The 18,866-nt window shown below is 40.6% G+C and overlaps 1 protein-coding gene across 1 annotated transcript in view; it reads right to left on the bottom strand.

Moving 5' to 3' along the window:
* The window catches only part of LOC139478544 (ciliogenesis and planar polarity effector 1-like), a 66,145-nt gene extending 55,135 nt beyond the window's left edge, over positions 1 to 11,010 (bottom strand). The window contains exons 1-7 of the mRNA XM_071261042.1: positions 10,924 to 11,010; positions 7,571 to 7,696; positions 5,640 to 5,775; positions 5,018 to 5,137; positions 4,312 to 4,535; positions 1,751 to 1,860; positions 160 to 414 (exon numbers count right to left, since the gene is read on the bottom strand). Coding sequence (XP_071117143.1) covers positions 160 to 414; positions 1,751 to 1,860; positions 4,312 to 4,535; positions 5,018 to 5,137; positions 5,640 to 5,775; positions 7,571 to 7,651 — 926 coding nt within the window. The 5' untranslated portion in view covers positions 7,652 to 7,696; positions 10,924 to 11,010. The remainder of the gene's footprint in view (positions 1 to 159; positions 415 to 1,750; positions 1,861 to 4,311; positions 4,536 to 5,017; positions 5,138 to 5,639; positions 5,776 to 7,570; positions 7,697 to 10,923) is intronic.
* Positions 11,011 to 18,866: the final 7,856 nt, after the last annotated feature.

Genomic DNA, 18,866 nt, shown 5'->3' on the forward strand with positions numbered 1-18,866 from the left:
ATGCAATAAGTGCCCCAAGGAGGATTTAATCAGAAAGAGAATAAGCTATGCCCACCGAAGCGGACTACATTTATTACTACGTATGTATGCAGCATTAAATAACTAATTATTTTCCTTATAACCTTTATCACAACCTGCAACATGGCATCTAACACGTACCTGCCAAACTTCCGGTCAGCGTTCTGGATGCCACAGTCCTTCATTTCTGACACAAGGACAGTCTCAGTCAGTGGTGACAAGAACAGAAGACTTGTGTCAGACGGACGCTTCTGATTGGCTGCTACAGCTATCACCTGACCATCATGAGAGTAGCATGCGACATAGGCTCCCTTCGTGTTGATTGGCTGACAGCCAGTGCTGATGTTCTGTACAGGGTACTCAATGCAGCTCCACTCTGTGTGATAACTTGGAACACTGTGGACAGAATGGTAATGGTGAATTCACACATGGCCAACTGATAAACGAATAAGATAATACTCAGCATATAGGCTAAAACACACACCCTTGGTTCTGAAGCACCTGTCACCCTACAATTCTGTTTGATAAACAGGGGGATAACCCAATATCCAAGGATGGTAACCATGGAGCTGCTATTGTAACTGGGGGCGGTCGGGTAGCCTAGTGGTTAAAGAGTTCACTCGTCACGCTGAAGACCAGGGTTCGATTCCCGACATGGGTACAATCTGTGAAGCCCATTTTGTGTCCCCCGCCGTGATATTGCTTGAATATTGCTAAAAGCGGCATAAAACCATACTCACTCACTCACTATTGTAACTGTGGCGCCTGATGATGCGGCACCTGGTGGAGCGCCAAAGGTGAGGGGCTTGGAGATAAGCCTAGAGACTTAAGATCGACAGACACAATGGAATGAGGCAGATTTTGCCGATAAGCATCGGTGTCTGATGACAGTAGTCATGGTGACGTCATTGCCGAAGCGGTGCCATCATAGTACTCGTCGTACAGGGTCATGAGCAGACTGATGATCAGGGTGATGACCAGGGTGTGAGGCACTCCGCCCACATAGTGGGTGTCAGAGGGGACAAAGTGGGAGTGGTAACCCTGAGGGCTCACCCACAAGATGACTGCATGCAGGTGTTCCTGAGGGTTGGGGGAGGCGACAGTCACAGGCTTGCGAGGAGGGCACAAAGCCTGGCACTGGAGTTGTTGATGAGTCCTTTTGCGTAGTTTGGCTAGGTAGACGGTGAAGAGACAAGTGAGCACACTCGGTGCAACTCTAGACTAAGGCCCAGGGGACCCTGCAGTCAGGGCATAGACCATAGATCCTGGGCTGATGTCCTCCCATGACAGTCCATGCACTTGCAGAGAGGGCACAAGAGGTCATCATCGACCCCAGACACTGGCTCAGAGATGACCACCGCGTCCATAATTTCTCAATATCAAAACAGATCAGTGATCCCAAACAACAAACAAAGCCTATTCCAATCAAAATTTGAGAGCGTAGTAAAACATGTCCATCCAATACGGGTGATGAAGGAAACAGTGACAAGTAATACAGGAGCATGCTGGGAGCGAGGTGGTCTGAGGGTGTGTTCGGGTGAATGTTTTACATTGTTCTACACTATTATATGATCGCAGCAAGAAGGAAAATTGCTACTGTTGAGGAGGGATAAGTTAAAAATGAAAGGATTTCTTTCTTTTGCCTTACTTGAAACTTTAAAAGATGACAGTAACTCTATAATAGCTTCTGGCTGACCTGGTCAGTCTATGTGATGCTAGCATTACATCTTACCTGTCCTTGTATATGTTGTGGAACTCTGAGAATCTCAATAAGACTGTCGTCACACACAGCTTGTCTGCATTGTTGAAGGTCAGGGAGCACTGACAGCATTCACCAAGAACCTACACAGAGAGGTGTACTCATAGAAAACAGTCACATCAGTAAGTTTGGTCACCAAGAACCTACACAGAGAGGTGTACTCATAGAAAACAGTCACATCCGTCAGTTTGGTCACCAAAAACCTACACAGAGGGGTGTACTCATAGAAAACAGTCACACCAGTCAGTTTGGTCACCAAGTGAGTGAATGACTGAGTATGGTTTTATGCCGTTTTAGCAATATTACAGCAACATCACAGCGGGGGACACCATAAAATGGGCTTCAGACATTGTACCCATGTTGGGAATCGAACCCGGGTCTTCGGCGTGACGAGCGAACACTTTAACCACTAGGCTACCCGACCACCCTTTGGTCACCAAGAACCTTCACAGAGAGGTGTACTCATAGAAAACAGTCACATCCATCAGTTTGGTCACCAAGAACCTACACAGAGAGGTGTACTCATAGAAAACAGTCACATCCGTCAGTTTGGTCTCCAAGAACCTACACAGAGAGGTGTACTCATAGAAAACAGTCACATCCGTCAGTTTGGTCACCAAGAACCTACCAAGAGAGGTGTACTCATAGAAAACAGTCACATCAGTCAGTTTGGTCTCCAAGAACCTACACAGAGAGGTGTACTCATAGAAAACAGTCACATCAGTAAGTTTGGTCACCAAGAACCTACACAGAGAGGTGTACTCATAGAAAACAGTCACATCAGTCAGTTTGGTCACCAAGAGTGAGTGAGTGAGTATGGTTTTACGCCGCTTTTAGCAATATTCCAGCAATATCACGGCGGGGGACACCAGAAATGGGCTGGTCACCAAGAACCTACACAGAGAGGTGTACTCATAGAAAACAGTCACACCAGTCAGTTTGGTCACCAAGAACCTACACAGAGAGGTGTACTCACAGAAAACAGTCACACCAGTAAGTTTGGTCACCAAGAACCTACACAGAGAGGTGTACTCATAGAAAACAGTCACATCAGTCTGTTTGGTCACCAAGAACCTACACAGAGAGGTGTACTCATAGAAAACAGTCACACCAGTCAGTTTGGTCACCAAGTGAGTGAATGACTGAGTATGGTTTTATGCCGTTTTAGCAATATTACAGCAACATCACAGCGGGGGACACCATAAAATGGGTTTCAGACATTGTACCCATGTTGGGAATCGAACCCGGGTCTTCGGCGTGACGAGCGAACACTTTAACCACTAGGCTACCCGACCACCCCTTGGTCACCAAGAACCTACACAGAGAGGTGTACTCATAGAAAACAGTCACATCAGTCAGTTTGGTCATGGTCCCATTTACAGTGAGAGAATTGAGAACATTTCAGTTGTGGCATGGTGTGTCAGCTTAATGAGGGTGAAAAACTGAAGAATTCACCTTGTAGACATTTCCTCTCAGTTGAAGGAACCCATAAACATTAGAACATTGTAACATTTTCCTGGATATCGGGGAGAAACAAGTGTTTCTTATCTAAAGATCTATGAAGAAATCTCTGATACAATCAGTTTTTATTGTAAGTAATAGCTGTAGCATTAAGCTATTCAAATGTCCATTCACAAATCTTGGATAGCTTTAGTTTTGTATATCTTGTTCTATGAGGATTAAAAAAATGAAAGAATCGGTTCTCAGGCAATGGCTTTCGAAAATATAGTGCGAGCGGAGGGGCAGTGTTTTGGGGGGGCTTGTTCAAACTAGTACGTAACCAAATAAACAGTTGTGTGCCATCAAACTCCTATAGCTGCCATGACCATAACACGAGTTGTGCAGTAAAGCAGCGCGCCAAGCTCCTCACAGCGATAATCCGTTCGCGGAGCTCTCTATACTATCGCTGCCACCAGTCAAAACTCCCCACTGTGAATAGGTGGCCACAACCATGCTTGGAGTTGAACTCGCAACCGACTGACCGTTATGTTTACAAACAATTGACGACTGTCGTGACACTTATGGCTGCTAAATTACTTTCTTCGTTTGTCAATTTGAATTTCTGTTTCATTAAAACTATCATGTTATTGATATAGTAAGAATGTAAGGGAGAAGTTGGTTGATTTTCCGTTAGTCTGTTAGTCTCGAACCAATCTGATTATCAAAACAACCAAGTAAATTCATCTTGAAAACATGGTCAGTCATAAACCTTTTCAAAATGAAATATAATGGCATTCCCAAAGACATAAACAAAAGTAAAAACTTTACTACATATGGGGTTAGAGGGCAAATTTCAAGATTCTTGTAATGGCTGCGCCCACACTGGTGACAGCGATGTTACCGAGAGTGTAACGAAGGTGTCACGCGCTGGGAAGGAGCCTGGCAGTGCGCATGTAAAGGGAAGTAACTGTGTGTCATATTGGATCTCACTGTTTTTAAGCATTAGAATTTTTTTTAAATGCGGACTGTGCCTAAGATCATGGTGTCAATGTTTGTAGGTCAGCAAGATGTGTGGCAGGTTCCATCACACTCACCTGGCTGGAGTAGAAGATGGCAGCCACACTGGTCTCCCGGCACTCTGGTGATGCCAGGGGAATCTTGTTGGGGATGTTCACCCGTGTCCATGCCCCTGCCAGTGTAGCTGATTTAGTGGACCCGAAACTATCGTTTGGGTCTTGTTGCCAGAGGAAGATCTGAGACCAGTTGATGACAACCAGGGCCCGGGAGCAGTCATCTGCTACAACCAACTTGCTGGTGCCTGAAACAAAGGAGTGTGAGTGAGTGAGTGAGTTGGGTTTAACGCCGCTTTTAACAGTATTCCAGTTATATCGCTGTGTGTCAGCATGGGTATGGTGCTAACAAACCTAGAAACATAATCGAGGTGAACCGGGATTCGAACCAACTATCATAGGTTCCTGGAGTGCCCAAGGGATCCAACTCTGCACAGAGAATCGCGGAGCTTAAGACAACTGGGCCACCCGTGCCCCCATAAAGCAAAGGAAGAATGTGTACATATGGAATATTATAGCAGAAATTTACTGTTGACAAGATTCACCTCATTTAAAATCAGGTCTGAGCTAATCCAGTCACAATCTCATGGAAGGAGATAGCATCAATGTTTTTTGTTCTGGCTCTTGGTCATTTCACAAATATTTTTTCTGATATCAAACATTGTTTAACAATAAAGTCAGCACTTCCACCAGAAAACACCAGAAATGCAGGACAGACGTAGGATGTTACCTGGTTTGAGTTTGTCTATGGAGACATGGTTCACGAGTCCTGTCACCATCTTCAGGCTGTCCCTGTCTTTGTGCCACACAAACAGATCTCCAGACCGCATCAGACCCACCAGGAACAGACCTGCAAGTGGGTGAGGAAAACAAAGGTGAAAACGGATTTTCATGTGTTTCTCTTAATCTGTGTTGTGTTTTCTGAGAGAAATGTTTCCCCTGCACACTCATATTAACAGATGCTTAAACAAAACATATTATTTAATTTAATCTAACATTGATTGATTGATTGATTGAGTATGGTTTTATGCCACTTTTAGCAATGATCCAACAATATCACAGTGGGGGACACCAGAAACGGGGCTCACACATTGTACCCATGTGGGGAATCAAATCCTAGCTTTCGGCGTGACTAGTGAACGCCCTAACCACTAGGCTACCCTACCGCCCCTGTAATCTACCATGTCTTCATGATCATTCTTAAGCTTGGTGCAATCGACCATTCTGTCTGTTCTCAATTTTATCAAATATCACAGAAACATCTTGTTCAGAATATTCTTACACTCTGATGAAGAAACCCAATCCATGCAAGAGAAAACATTCTACTCAACTGTCGCCATGTTAATGCTTACCATTCTTTGTATGTGTGAGATGGACTGCTTCCCCAACAAGGGGAGATAATGCTGGAACCTTCCTCTTTGTCTTGCCTGACGGCACGTACAGCACACTGATCCGCCCGATGTCAAGGAGGAACAAGCTCTCCTTCTCCTGGAACAAGGCACTCTCAGAATTACGGCAGACACAGGTACAGAATAGTTCAATATATTCTGTAAACAGTTACCATATTTTCTTGAGTATAGTGTGCACCAATGTATAATGCGCACCCCCCTCTAGCGGATTCAGTATTTTGGGGAAAAAATAGATTCGCTTATCAAACGCAGAAAAAAATTACACCATACCCCTTCAGCAAAGTCCGGTACGAACGGGTGATGAGAAACTTGGTCAGTACAAATTCTAAATTTGAGATAAAAAAATCACCAGACATGTTGATTTACTGTTTAATTTGTATTTTTTGTTCTGCTAGGCATTGTTTTCCATCCAGGGATTAAGATTACCTTGTGTATCAGCAATCAGCTGTACACACGTTTTCTTGGAATCTACCGGTGATTCAGTCAAGACACACCCAATGATATAAATTTACAGGATTTTAATGCAAGGATCGCAAAAATTGTATCTGAAACTATTTTTTTTATCAGGAATAATATATTCCCTGGTAATCATTGTTTCCGACTGCCACAGTCAGATCATTTTGTGCTATTGCAGCTGGTGTCTTTCCTTAAAGTATTGGGTGAGTTTGCTAATATGTAAGCCAACAACTTAAAATTATTTGGTATCAAGTTTTCAGCTGGTTGCTATATACATTTCTAAATGAGATTTGTGCACATTGAATACTGATAACTCAACAATATATGTTTAGTAGCCAAGGAAGTGATGATCACCTTTCTGCATATTTATGGCATTGCATATTTGTCCACAGAATCATCTCTTATTAGTTACTAAACTGTGTTGCGTACACCAATCTCATTAAAATCAGATCTTAGTTCTAACTACCACCAACCAAAGATCTTAGCACATCCCATTACGGGTCATGTTAGAACTACCTTTCATCTGACCAATCAGAGCATCGCTTACCAGATCAGGAAGTTACAGCCAGAATGTGTTTTCTAATCATGCAACCTTGAAAAGTTTAAAATGGTGTATTCCGAAAGACAGTTATGACTGTACGACCGATTCCATCAAAATCATTGTCTATTTCTTGTTCAGTGGGATAAACATTTGAATGGAAGAGACTTTGCATTGCCTTTTGGAAGTACTGCCATACAATCTCGGCCATCTATTAGACATTCCAGTATGTTCTTTTGTTTTCACATTTTTAATCAAGAACATTGTCAACATATTTTTCAAGCATAATCTGAAATGGAAGTCGAAAGTTTAAAACTAGTGCCATAAAGCTTGAGTGAGTGAGTGAGTGAGTATGGTTGCAGCCACTTTTAGCAATATTCCAGCAATATCACGGCGGGGGACACCACAAATCGGCTTCACACATTGTACCCATGTTAGGAATCGAACCCGGGTCTTCGGCGTGACAAGCGAATGCTTTAACCACGAGGCTACCCGACTGCCCCCCATAAAGCTCGAGAAAGCTGATTTCAGATTGGCTGATGTCAACTTCTTGTTAGTCATTTCATTGGGTGGTCAAAGTTTGTGAAAGGTCGTTGTGACGTGACCTGTAATTGGATGTCCTCAGATCTTTACTTAGCAGAAGTGAGAACAAAAGATCTTAATGCAGTTGTGAATGCGCTGAACAAGGGAATTCCATTGAGACATGTCGATGACACAAGACACTGACAGTGTGGAAGCCTTTTACTTGTGCTGCATGATGACCATTAATATGTTTGGCACAAATATAAACATGATAATTAGGATAATAATTAGGGCCATTGTACATTGCATGTCTTCAAGTATGATGCTAGCTGTACAAGATGCTGATGTATCCACTCACCTGCCCTGCCCAGACAATCTGTGGCCATGGCTTCCTGCGCTTGATGCTGGTAGAGGCCAACACATCGATGTCCAGCTTCATGGCTGCAGGACAGAAGTGACCCTCGGCTTTACTGACCTACACCATCTGAAAGGTGCACATGCCCTGTACAGGAAACTCACACAAAAATATGACTGTAACATAGAAGTGTTGCGTTATTGACGACATACTTGTGTTTCACTACATTATCTAATGAAACTTCTGCCTGTGCAAAAATGTGCAAAAAGCTAATTCTATCTCACAGTTAATTGTCAGCGGGAGACTAGACTCAGACAATTGGTAGTCTTAGCTAGGGGTGTCACGATAAATCGAAATATCGATATATTGCTATTAGTAAGCACTTAACGTCAATAAATCTACTGTTAAATCAGTTTCCGATCATAGTATCAATTTCAGTTATGAGTATCGATAGTTTCGATTGTAGTTACCATATCAATAAAATACATGAGATGCTGTTCAAATTTGTTTTTCTATTGATCATGAGTGGTAGTGATTTACACATGGTAATGTGGAAGTTTCTTTTTCCTAAATTATTTGGGTAAAGAAAAAAACAAATCAGTCATATCTCGAACTTTACTTTTTATTTGTTGTTATGGTTATCACATTCAAACGAAACTTCAGTTTGAAGGTTTAATTCAACTCTAAAATCCATCTAAAATGATACACTGAAAACTATCGATATTTATCGCAATAGTTGCTTGCAATATTAATAGTTATCGCAATAGTTTCTTTGAACATCAATAGTTATCGCAGTAGTGATTTCCAGATCAATAGCCATCCCTTATCTTAGCAAAATATTTATGCAAATCATTCAAACATCACTTTATGTGCCTCCATGGTCCAGTGGATGTGGTGTCTGCCTGGAGAGCGGACAGTCGGTGGTCTAATCCCCGGAATATCATGCCAAAAGATGTTAAGAGTAGAATGAGTGGAGTATCCATGTTAAAACTGTGGCATGGTACCTCAGTGGGCTACCACTATAACATTATACTATACCATTAGTCAGGACCAGGACAACTAGCCACACACACGTCGCTATGTAAGTGCAATAATCTTGAACATAGCCTTAAACCCCATTTTACCTCACCTTGCTTGTGTGTTTGCTACCAAAATGAGTATGACTATGACACATAACACTCTAACTATTAATAATTACCATAATTACATGGAGACAATGTCTAATTTCATACATGACATTATTACAATGTTAACACTAAGACAGAAATGGGCTCTAGATTGTGGTGCAGTCTCCCATTAAATCCATCCCAGGTTCTATATATGGGTACGATGATGCATTAATGTCATCATATATACTAGTGTAGGTACTTGAAATGTGCTAAGTAATTAGCATGTGCAAGATTCCATATCTCAGACCAAAGGAAATGTTCAACAGTCAGAGACTTTGTACGGAATATCACAGACCACCGTGAAGATGCCGATCCCCTGTGAGCAAACTGAGGAAGAGGGTCAGAGGTGTCCCTCTTGGACAAGTACAAGACACCTGGTTGGACACCATGGATGAGTCACCTGAAGTTCCCCGTGCTGAGGGCTTCAATGACTATATGGTGATGAACTGTGACTATTCAGAAACATTCAATTCAATTAATCAGTGCTACTACCAGTGCTAATAAAGAATTTTAATTAATATATTTATAACATCTGTCTTAGTGTGCATAATCTTCCCATAAATTAAGTACCAAGTATATTTTTCGGCAGTATTTTATCTATATCTTTAATTAAGTATATAAAGTACATAAAGTACATAAAGTACAAGATTACTTTTCTACTTTTCTTGGATCACTCCATTCTAATTCTTAGGTAACATACCGTAGGGTAGACCAGTCAGTGTCTTCAGCCATGACCTATGTTGTTTCAAGTGTGTGACAAATGGGACGTGTAACTAATGGGAAGGTACTCTCAGACCATTGCAGTCAATCTTGCATTATTTCATCAGTTGGTCATGACCACACCCAGAATTATTTTGAACAATGTGTGTACCCATTTTTGATACCTTATTTGTCATTGTATACATGGTATATGGGACTGTTACACACATGAAAACAAATATCATATTCAGTCTAGGTGGAATAGTATGACTCAATATTATCGGGGGCTCTAAATTATTGTGGTATCAGCAAATCTTGTAATCCACATCCCGTCGACTGTTTACTTATGCAAATCTAAGCAAGATATTTCATCTCTTGATTGAAAACGGGACTTGATGCGGTATGTCATAAAAACTCGTAAGTTTACACGTTAACTTTTTTATGATAGTTTCTGGAATGTTTTTGAAGTGGAATTGCCCTTACCTCCATTTGAAATTGGTCAGAAAAGAACCCATTTGGTAAGACGAAGTCCCTTGACCCAGCCTAGGTAGTATGCATACTGTGTATGTAAATCCAAAACAGGAAGTGATGTAAACCACATAATACACACATATCACACCACAAAATAGCCATACCACGATAATATAGAGTTGCCTGCCCTTGAGTCACTAATGATAGATACCATTGTTTACCAAACTTGGTAAAGAAAATCAGCATGGATCAATCCTAACTGACGGATCATAAAAGTTATAAAGAAATGAAACATTTTGCTTAAGACATATTTAATAGGTCAGTAAGCGTGCACCAATACGTTCCATTATAAATTAACTACGTCGATAATATAGCGTACCATCCTCCATGCAATTCCTTCACTCTGGAGTTTGGGTATTTCTCATAGAAGCAGGTAGTGTAATGTTCTGTGGGCAGTGATCTTTTTCAAACCAGGTTTTAGCACAAAAACTCTTATTGGCAATAAATATATTGTCAAAATGGATCTCCAACATTGCTGGACAGCATACTACACAAATTTAAGCACAGTGTCTTAAGTATGACTGCTTCGAATGCTGCTATAGTAGGAGCACCAAACAAACATACACATCAACCCAACCATATACACTACAGTGGGTAAACAGCAACCTATCCTTGCATGTTGAGGGGCGGTGATGTAAGCACTTCTTTATTATTTATTATTGCCTGTCACACCAAACAACGCTACTTTTATGACATTGTAACAATATGCTAACGTGGAATTGATGATTACATTTGAATACCCGGAGGTTAATCATATTTCAGCCTTGAAATCCAAAGTGATGATAGGACATTCAGGCAATTTACTTGAGATAATTACATTTCGTGGATTGTTGTCAATGCTAGATCTGCTACTGTCTGGGAATGCAGGGCTATTAAATAACTGCACATAGGCGATCCACTTAAAGAAACTTTGTATAATTACACTAACCGACAAAATAGACATCAAATTATAAATACCTTCACTTTTGGAAACAACAAGTGTCTTCTTAATTAGTAATTATATAATTCGACATGTGTAAATCATGTCAAATCCTGTTCTAAGAGGCCGCCATGAGAAATATCTATACCAGAATGCATCACTGTAAACAAAAGGGGAGTCACTCTAAAGAGCCTTGTGCTAAGCGAGTTTGTTGGTAAAGTAACCGTCGTAGACCCATACAAACATTCACATGACTTTTTTGTACTTTGGGGAATATCAAAAAGATATTTCAAAATGTCAAGATAAGTGGTATTTATTGCGAATGCTTGCAATAACAAAGTATTAACATAAAAGAAATTCAATTTAGAGATTTAAGTTAATACTTTTCACTTAATTCATTCATTAATGTTTCTGATGACGAATATAATATTTCGTTGCGTTGTTATATTGAAGTCATTCATCTGATATTAACAGGGAGTATAACAACAGCAAGACATTATGGATTGTCTTTTTAGGGTTCAAGTTTGTTTGTAGGTTAAGAAGTGCCGTGCAAAATATATTTTCTCTGAGACGTCCCCAACATCCTAGGCCAGGTTGGTAGCTATGGACTTATGGAACATTGAGATTGCGTCATTATTCCCGGACATAACAACCATATAAAGTTCGAAGAGTTCTGTAAACGGCGTGTCGACTGTCTGAAACTAAAGCATAAGGAAGCATACTGAAAACATTTGAAACAAATACCGAATTTGATATAAAACTGTATTGTTCGACAATATCCCAATACGCAAAATAACATTTATTTATTTGTAACTTTTAAAGGCTTATATGCTAATCATGACATTTTCTCACTGTATGTATTCCTTTACAAGTATATCTAATTCAGTATAAGATTGATCAATCATACCATCATAAATGACTCACCTTGCATACTTGCTGAGCGGAATTTTTTAATTCTTGTTCATTTATTTCTGATCCGTCACAGAGAAGCAAGGTAATACGGGTTCCAACACTGACTCTATTTCTATCATCATTATTATTATCACGAGGATCACAAATCTAGAAAGAGCAGATTGGCGTGGGTTTCGTACTTTCAAAAGCGACGCTGTTCAACTGTTCTGAATGTATTGGTATCTTAATCATTCTTAGTTAGAATATAGCACCTTAGAATAAGCAGATAGTGTCACTTCAGGAACAAGGAGTATCAGTTTCTATCAGCAGTGATGACAAGTGGTCAAGCGTTATCTCGCCACTGACCACGCGGTGCCGGGGAACTGGACAGCCGCCTGTGGGATGTCGGTGATGTCTCTGTCAGCTGCAGCAGCCCCGTAAACCTCAGATCCATCAACCGCCAGGTGGCGTTCCAAGGCCCTGGGCGCTGAATCAAAAAATCAAAACTACTACTGCTGCCACTACCATTGCCAATAATAATGATAACGATAATACTGCTGATGATGTTACTACTGCTTCTCCACATCCCCCTACTACTATTGCTTTTGCTACTCGTACTTCTATTTATATGTCTACACCTACTGCTACTGCTACTGCTACTGCTACTGCTACTCCTAAGGTTATTGCTATTGTTATTGTTAATATTAATATTGCTACAGTTCCAGCTATCACTGAACTTCAACTGCTGCTACTGCTATAAATTACAGGGTGTTCAGCATTTTAGAAAGTTCGAACAAAGTGTCTGCCACTGCGGCTACCACTACCACTACCACTACCACTACCACTACCACTACCACTATCCGGGGCAGAATAGGTCTTCAGCAACCCATGCTTGCCGTAAAAGGCGACTACGCTTGTCATAAGAGGCGACTAACTTTTGTTTGTTAATGCCGCACTCAGCAATATTCTAGCAACATGACAGCGGTCTGTAAATAATCGAGTCTGGACCAGACAATCCAATGATTGACATTATGAGCATCGATCTACGCAACTGGGATACGATGACATGCATCAACCAAGTCAGCGAGTCTGACCACCCAATCCCGTTAGTCGCCTCGCCTTTTATATGTGGTGCTTAAGACCTATTCTAACCTGGATCTTCACCGAGTTGTAGGGTTGACACCCTAAACGCAGTTACGACAATACACATTCCAAGGTTATGATTATGAAAGTCTGAATAGCGGTCTTGACTTCTGTGAAACATACGGTGATTACATGATAATATTCCGTGTTTCTGTGTAATCCAACACATGGTTTCTATTATACATAACACACACACTAGCAGGCCAACCATCGCGTCTCTGACAATCGCAGCATTCAACGTGATAAACATCTTGACCATCGTTCCAGGCAGAAAGCATTCCTTGTAATGGCGATACGCCGCGGTATCAGCGGAGAAATGTCTCTGATATGGCTCATTTCCATCTTCTGACAAATACAGAGATGGGCGCTGGTCTGATAATATCAGTGTTGATGGCTGGCTGAAAACAGGCCTCGGTTGAACCAGCATTATGTAACATGTCAGGCGTCCTGCCGGCGCGTCATATGGTTTTGCACGCACCGATTATTACGCACTGGGGTGGGTCTTACTTGTTTGAATATGAAGTATTTTACGATAATGTTGTTGAAATGGATTTTGAAACTAATTTGTGTAATTGTAGTGTTGACCAGTCAATATACTGTATGACTATGATTACCGCCTCTAAACAGAGTATGTACAGTACTAGTATTACACCGCATAAATACAGTGTGTATAATTTTACCCCGTGTTACCATGGTTACTACAGTATTTATTATTTAAACACAGTATATATAATAATACCTCGTTTAAACATTTACGACATCGGGTACTTTTAAAACAAATGTAGAAATTCTTTGATATGAAATAGAGAGAGGGGTTTAACGATATATATATTAGAAGCAGTGTATATATAAATATATATATATATATATATATATATATATATATATATATATATATATATATATATATACAGTAAACTACGTTTATAACGAACACGCTTATAACGAACTGACCGATATAACGAACTTATTTTTTAGTCCAGGCCATATGTTGTATATATGCTGAATATACGCTCATATCGAACTACGGTTATTACGAACTAAAATTAGTGGTCCCTTTGAGTTCGTTATAACCGTAGTTTACCGTAATCGCATATCTTACTATATGTTCAAAACACATTACCCATAGGGGGAAAACATTACCGCCCGCCCGCACGCCCGCACGCCCGCACAAACGTATGTTAGAGGCAGTGTATATGACTAAAGTGCCGGGCAAAAGAAAGTATACACCCATGTTTGATGGTGGTCAAGAATGAAACAAACAGGAAATGTTTATTCGATGGTAATGTATTTGATACTCCTGTCATAGATGTGTTTTGGGCCTTACGTTTTCATTGCATTGTTTTGGTGGCAGTTGTCGTCCTCGTAACGTTTTGATACCGTTCGATCGTTATTTTTTGGTCAAGTTTCAAGTACGTCTATCTCTCTTTTGCCCGGCAGTTTAAATAAAACTCTACAGACTAACATATACATCTAGTCTGAATTATTTTTATTACACAACACATTTCTCTCCTCCAAAGAACATTTTTTCCCGACGCTACCCCCATGTGGAATAGAGCTGCCTAGACTTGCTTTTTTATAATCTTAGATTGGTTTTGGTTTCATAAAATATATATATTCCTTACTGATGGTGCAGGACCTGAAACAAATATATCCAATAAGCCCATGCAAGTCTAGAATACTGAAGAAAGTCCCTGGGCTCCTTTTTATTATGTATAAATTTAACTGTGTTTTTCTGTAAAATATGTTCATTTCAGAGACTAGATGTTACTCTAGACTGAAGACTTTGCTCCAAGAAGGACGGTGGGTAGGATAGTGGCTACTGGTCAAATCGTTGGCTCACCACACCGAACAGCCGTGATCATTTCGATAAGTACAGTCTTTGAAGTCTGTTCTTGGCATTCCCGGTCGTATTAGAAGCAGTGTAAAACCATTCTCACTCACTCATAAAAGCTATCAGAACCTCACACGGTATGCTTTGAAGAGGGGTCTACTCTGCGAAACTGTGACTCTGTCCGTGTTGTTGTTGTTGTTGTTGTTGTTGTTGTTGTTGTTGTTGTTGTTGTTGTTGTTGTCTTAAGTGTTTATAAAGGTCGTGTGTGTACAAATAGGGAAGGCTACTATTTGGGGTTTTTTAAAGAAGGGGGTCATATATAGATGTCACTGAGCTACACCAAAGCTATGTGTGTACCAGAATCCCTGGTGTGTGCAATTACAAAAAGGGTTGCAGATAGGAATCCCGAGTTCCCTGTGAACAATAAAGAAGATGAAGCCGAGGGGGAACTATTCAAGATAAGTGGCACATTTACAATGCGATAACGGTCTGCTATATCTCACTGTATAGATAATCACACACAGTCGAGCGTGTGTGTACCCACGTGGTACATTTATTACGAAACACCCTTGTCACGCATGCGCACTAATCACATCAACAATGATGGAGTAATTAGCGTAATTTCCAAGGTCACGACCGAAAATCACAAATCTTGTCCAAAGTACAGAAATTAAAAGATTTTTTTGTGAATTCCATACAACCTCTTATAAGTCCTTCAGACACTTTTGTCTAGGTCAAAATGAATGAATGAGTGAGTGTTGTTTACCGCCGCCGTATTTAGCAACGTTTCTGTATACAGCCTGTGAACGATCTACGCCAGGGTAAGGGGGATAGTCAATGCTAGCAATCAGTCAAGTCCTTATAACATGCATTTGTTCCTCGTGTTTTGCATCCTCGTGTTTTTCATACAATATCTACATCTGTTCCTTGTGTTTTTCATAAGATATGCATCTGTTGCTCGTGTTTTTCATAAGATATGCATCTGTTCCTCGTGTTTTGCATAAGATATGCATCCGTTCCTCGTGTTTTGCATAAGATATGCATCTGTTCCTCGTGTTTTGCATAAGATATGCATCTGTTCCTCGTGTTTTGCATAAGATATCCATCTGTTCCTCGTGTTTTGCATAAGATATGCATCTGTTCCCCGTGTTTTGCATAAGATATGCATCTGTTCCTCGTATTTTGCATAAGATATGCATCCGTTCCTCGTGTTTTGCATAAGATATGCATCTGCTCCTCGGGTTTTGCATAAGATATGCATCTGTTCCTCTCGTTTTGCATAAGATATGCATCTGTTCCTCGTGTTTTGCTTAACTATATCTGAAAGTAACCACCGCAATAGAACAGTGCAAAGCAGTTACGAGGCTAAGACTCAGTGCTAACGACCTTCAAATTGACCGAGGAAGATACTTTAAAACTCAAACAGAAGAAAGAATATATGTACCTTTTGTAATATTAATTAAATAGAAGACGAGGAACACTTCCTCTCTACAAAGATCTGAGACAGGAACTAAATTCATCACCCGCCTTTGCTATGCACCCAATATCACTGAAAATACTACTAAATCCACCAGTGCCTTTTGCAAACATTATCTCTCATTTCATTTACAAAATGGTCATGCAAAGAAAATCTGCATCTCCTCTCTAGACCTTAATCATAGCAATATTTGTATTCCATTGTGTACATCGATGTTTATAACTTTTCATTACAACAAGTCATGTTCATGTTTTGTACCCTGCCCCCTGTGGGTGTTTATGTACAATACATTTTCTTCTTCTTCTCTGTTCCTCGCTTTTTGCATAAGATATGCATCTGTTCCTTGTGCTTTGCATAAGATATGCACCTGTTCCTTATGTTTTATATATAGGGGTTATATATTTTAGTTACTAACCAGTAACGAGTTCCTGTGATTCGTACGGGTCAGGGTGATAATTTTAGATTTCATAAACTACGCGAACCCAATTTAGAAGGAAACATACACAATTACATAAAATACATGTAACCCTGATCATAACATCATCAACAATTAACGTGTGTATAATGTCCCGGCACATGTGTTTCGGAGTATGAGAATTTCCGCTCTACAGCCAATGACAAATTCTTTATGTCAAGTGATTCAGTTCTCACTGAAGTAGCGCTTGTCATCAAGACCACATGTGTTGGTCAAGATCTGCTGACCGCTCGCATCGTGATGTCGACCCCTGCTTATAGCCATGAGCGTAGGGTCATTAGAGGGCGTGAGTGATAAGATGTCAGTGGTCAGCCGTTTAGGCAGCATCTTAACAGATGCGCCCGTCGTACGAAGCTGACCACTCGACCCATGAAGTCGCCTCATACGGCCAACTTAGCTTGCTGGGGACCTATTCTAACCCGGAATCGCCATTGGGGATATCTCAGCCCTAGACCAACTTGAGATCACCCATTTATCCCAGTAGAATGACTTGAGACTACACCTATATCTCTGTCGACTGACTCGATATCACCCATATTTCTTAGTCGACTAACTTGAGATCGTCCATGTTCCGCAGTTGCGACTTGAAATCACCACGTATCCCACCTCTCATCCTTCCTAGTCTCCGTAAGGACGTTAAAATATTACTTTTGTTTGTTGCTAAACGCCGCACTCATATTCCACCTATATGACGACATTCTGTAAATAATCGAACCTGGACCAGACAATCCAGTGATTGTACATGTACATGTATATGTATCTGCAGATTTCGGATCTCGACTACATATTGTACAGCTGTCTTCCCTTGTACAAATACGTCATACGTTGTACACCCCTTATATGCAGAAAAGACACCAACATAAAAAGTGAACTATATAATAGATAAACTGAAACAGGTAACTGGTTAATTGTATACCCAAGTATGGATGGAGATGGCCCGGGTAGACCCGTCGACTAAGGCGCCGCAATTCGCTGTGCAGAGTTGCGTCCCTTTGACCCCTTGGGAACGCCTGAAACAAATGATCGTGGGTTCGAATCCCGGTCCGCCCCGATTCTAGGTTTGTAAGAACCATATACCCGTGCTCGTGGGTTTCACCAAAATCGTAAACGTCTAAGACTTTCATCACTTCGAGCTTTCCTCCTAAATTAAGCAGACACGCCGTATGACTGGAATACTGTTCGAAGCTGCGTTAACCCCAACTCACTCACTCATTACTAGGCCTGTAGCTGCATAATCTCAATTTGAAACAGAGATACTGAGCTGTTTCATACTTTTTCAATGTTCTCAGTTACCAATATATTGTACATGAATATCCTTATCAAACGTTGAGTAGTATAGCCTCCTACATTTGCCGCTGGACAAGTAGACTGTATGAGCACCTACAAGACGCAGTGTATGGCTTGGTGGCAGCATGTGAGCACCTACAAGACGTAGTGTATGGCTTGATGGCAGCAACACAGCAGTCATAGTGTTAATATGGGCACAGACCGGGAATGATGCGTTTTCGCGTGATTTACGATCTCGCGTGAACACGGCTGGAGTGACAACGCGAGAGTTCAGCGGGAGTAAATCGGGCACACGTGGTCTCGGTTGCATGCTACTTATTAAACCCTTTTCTCCTCCGATGGTAGGGCGTACTTACAACGTAACTGCAACAACATATGGCCATGTTATATGCTAATAGTTCTGTTTCACAATTCATAGAAATGTAAAGGTGAAGCATAAAATACTTCGGTGTTGGTATTCCCATAATAACGCAAAGAGCGGAGTTCACATCTTTCAAATATTTGAACATAATTAAGCGATTCTCGAATCTGATTGACAATGTAATTTGGACAGTCAAATAATTCATTATTGATATAATTAATAACTATATATATATATATATGCTATCTGAAGCATAGTACGAATTCAGTGAAGTTTCTTAAAATTACAGAAGTCAGGCTCGCTAACTTGGTTGATACATGTCATCGTATCCCAATTGCGTCGTGAAAGCTAGAATATTGCTGAATGCAGCGTTGAACAACGTATAATAATCGAACCGTGTTCTTAGAGTAATTAGTGTTTCATTCGTAAAGTGGCAATGAGTGAAAGAAGGAGAAGAAGAACGCCCACTCGGACAGAGTGCATAAATATTACAATATTACCTATAATATATAT

Source organism: Haliotis cracherodii, unplaced genomic scaffold, assembly GCF_022045235.1.
Source record: "Haliotis cracherodii isolate W230 unplaced genomic scaffold, xgHalCrac1.p SCAF_4, whole genome shotgun sequence".
Lineage (NCBI taxonomy): Eukaryota > Metazoa > Mollusca > Gastropoda > Lepetellida > Haliotidae > Haliotis > Haliotis cracherodii.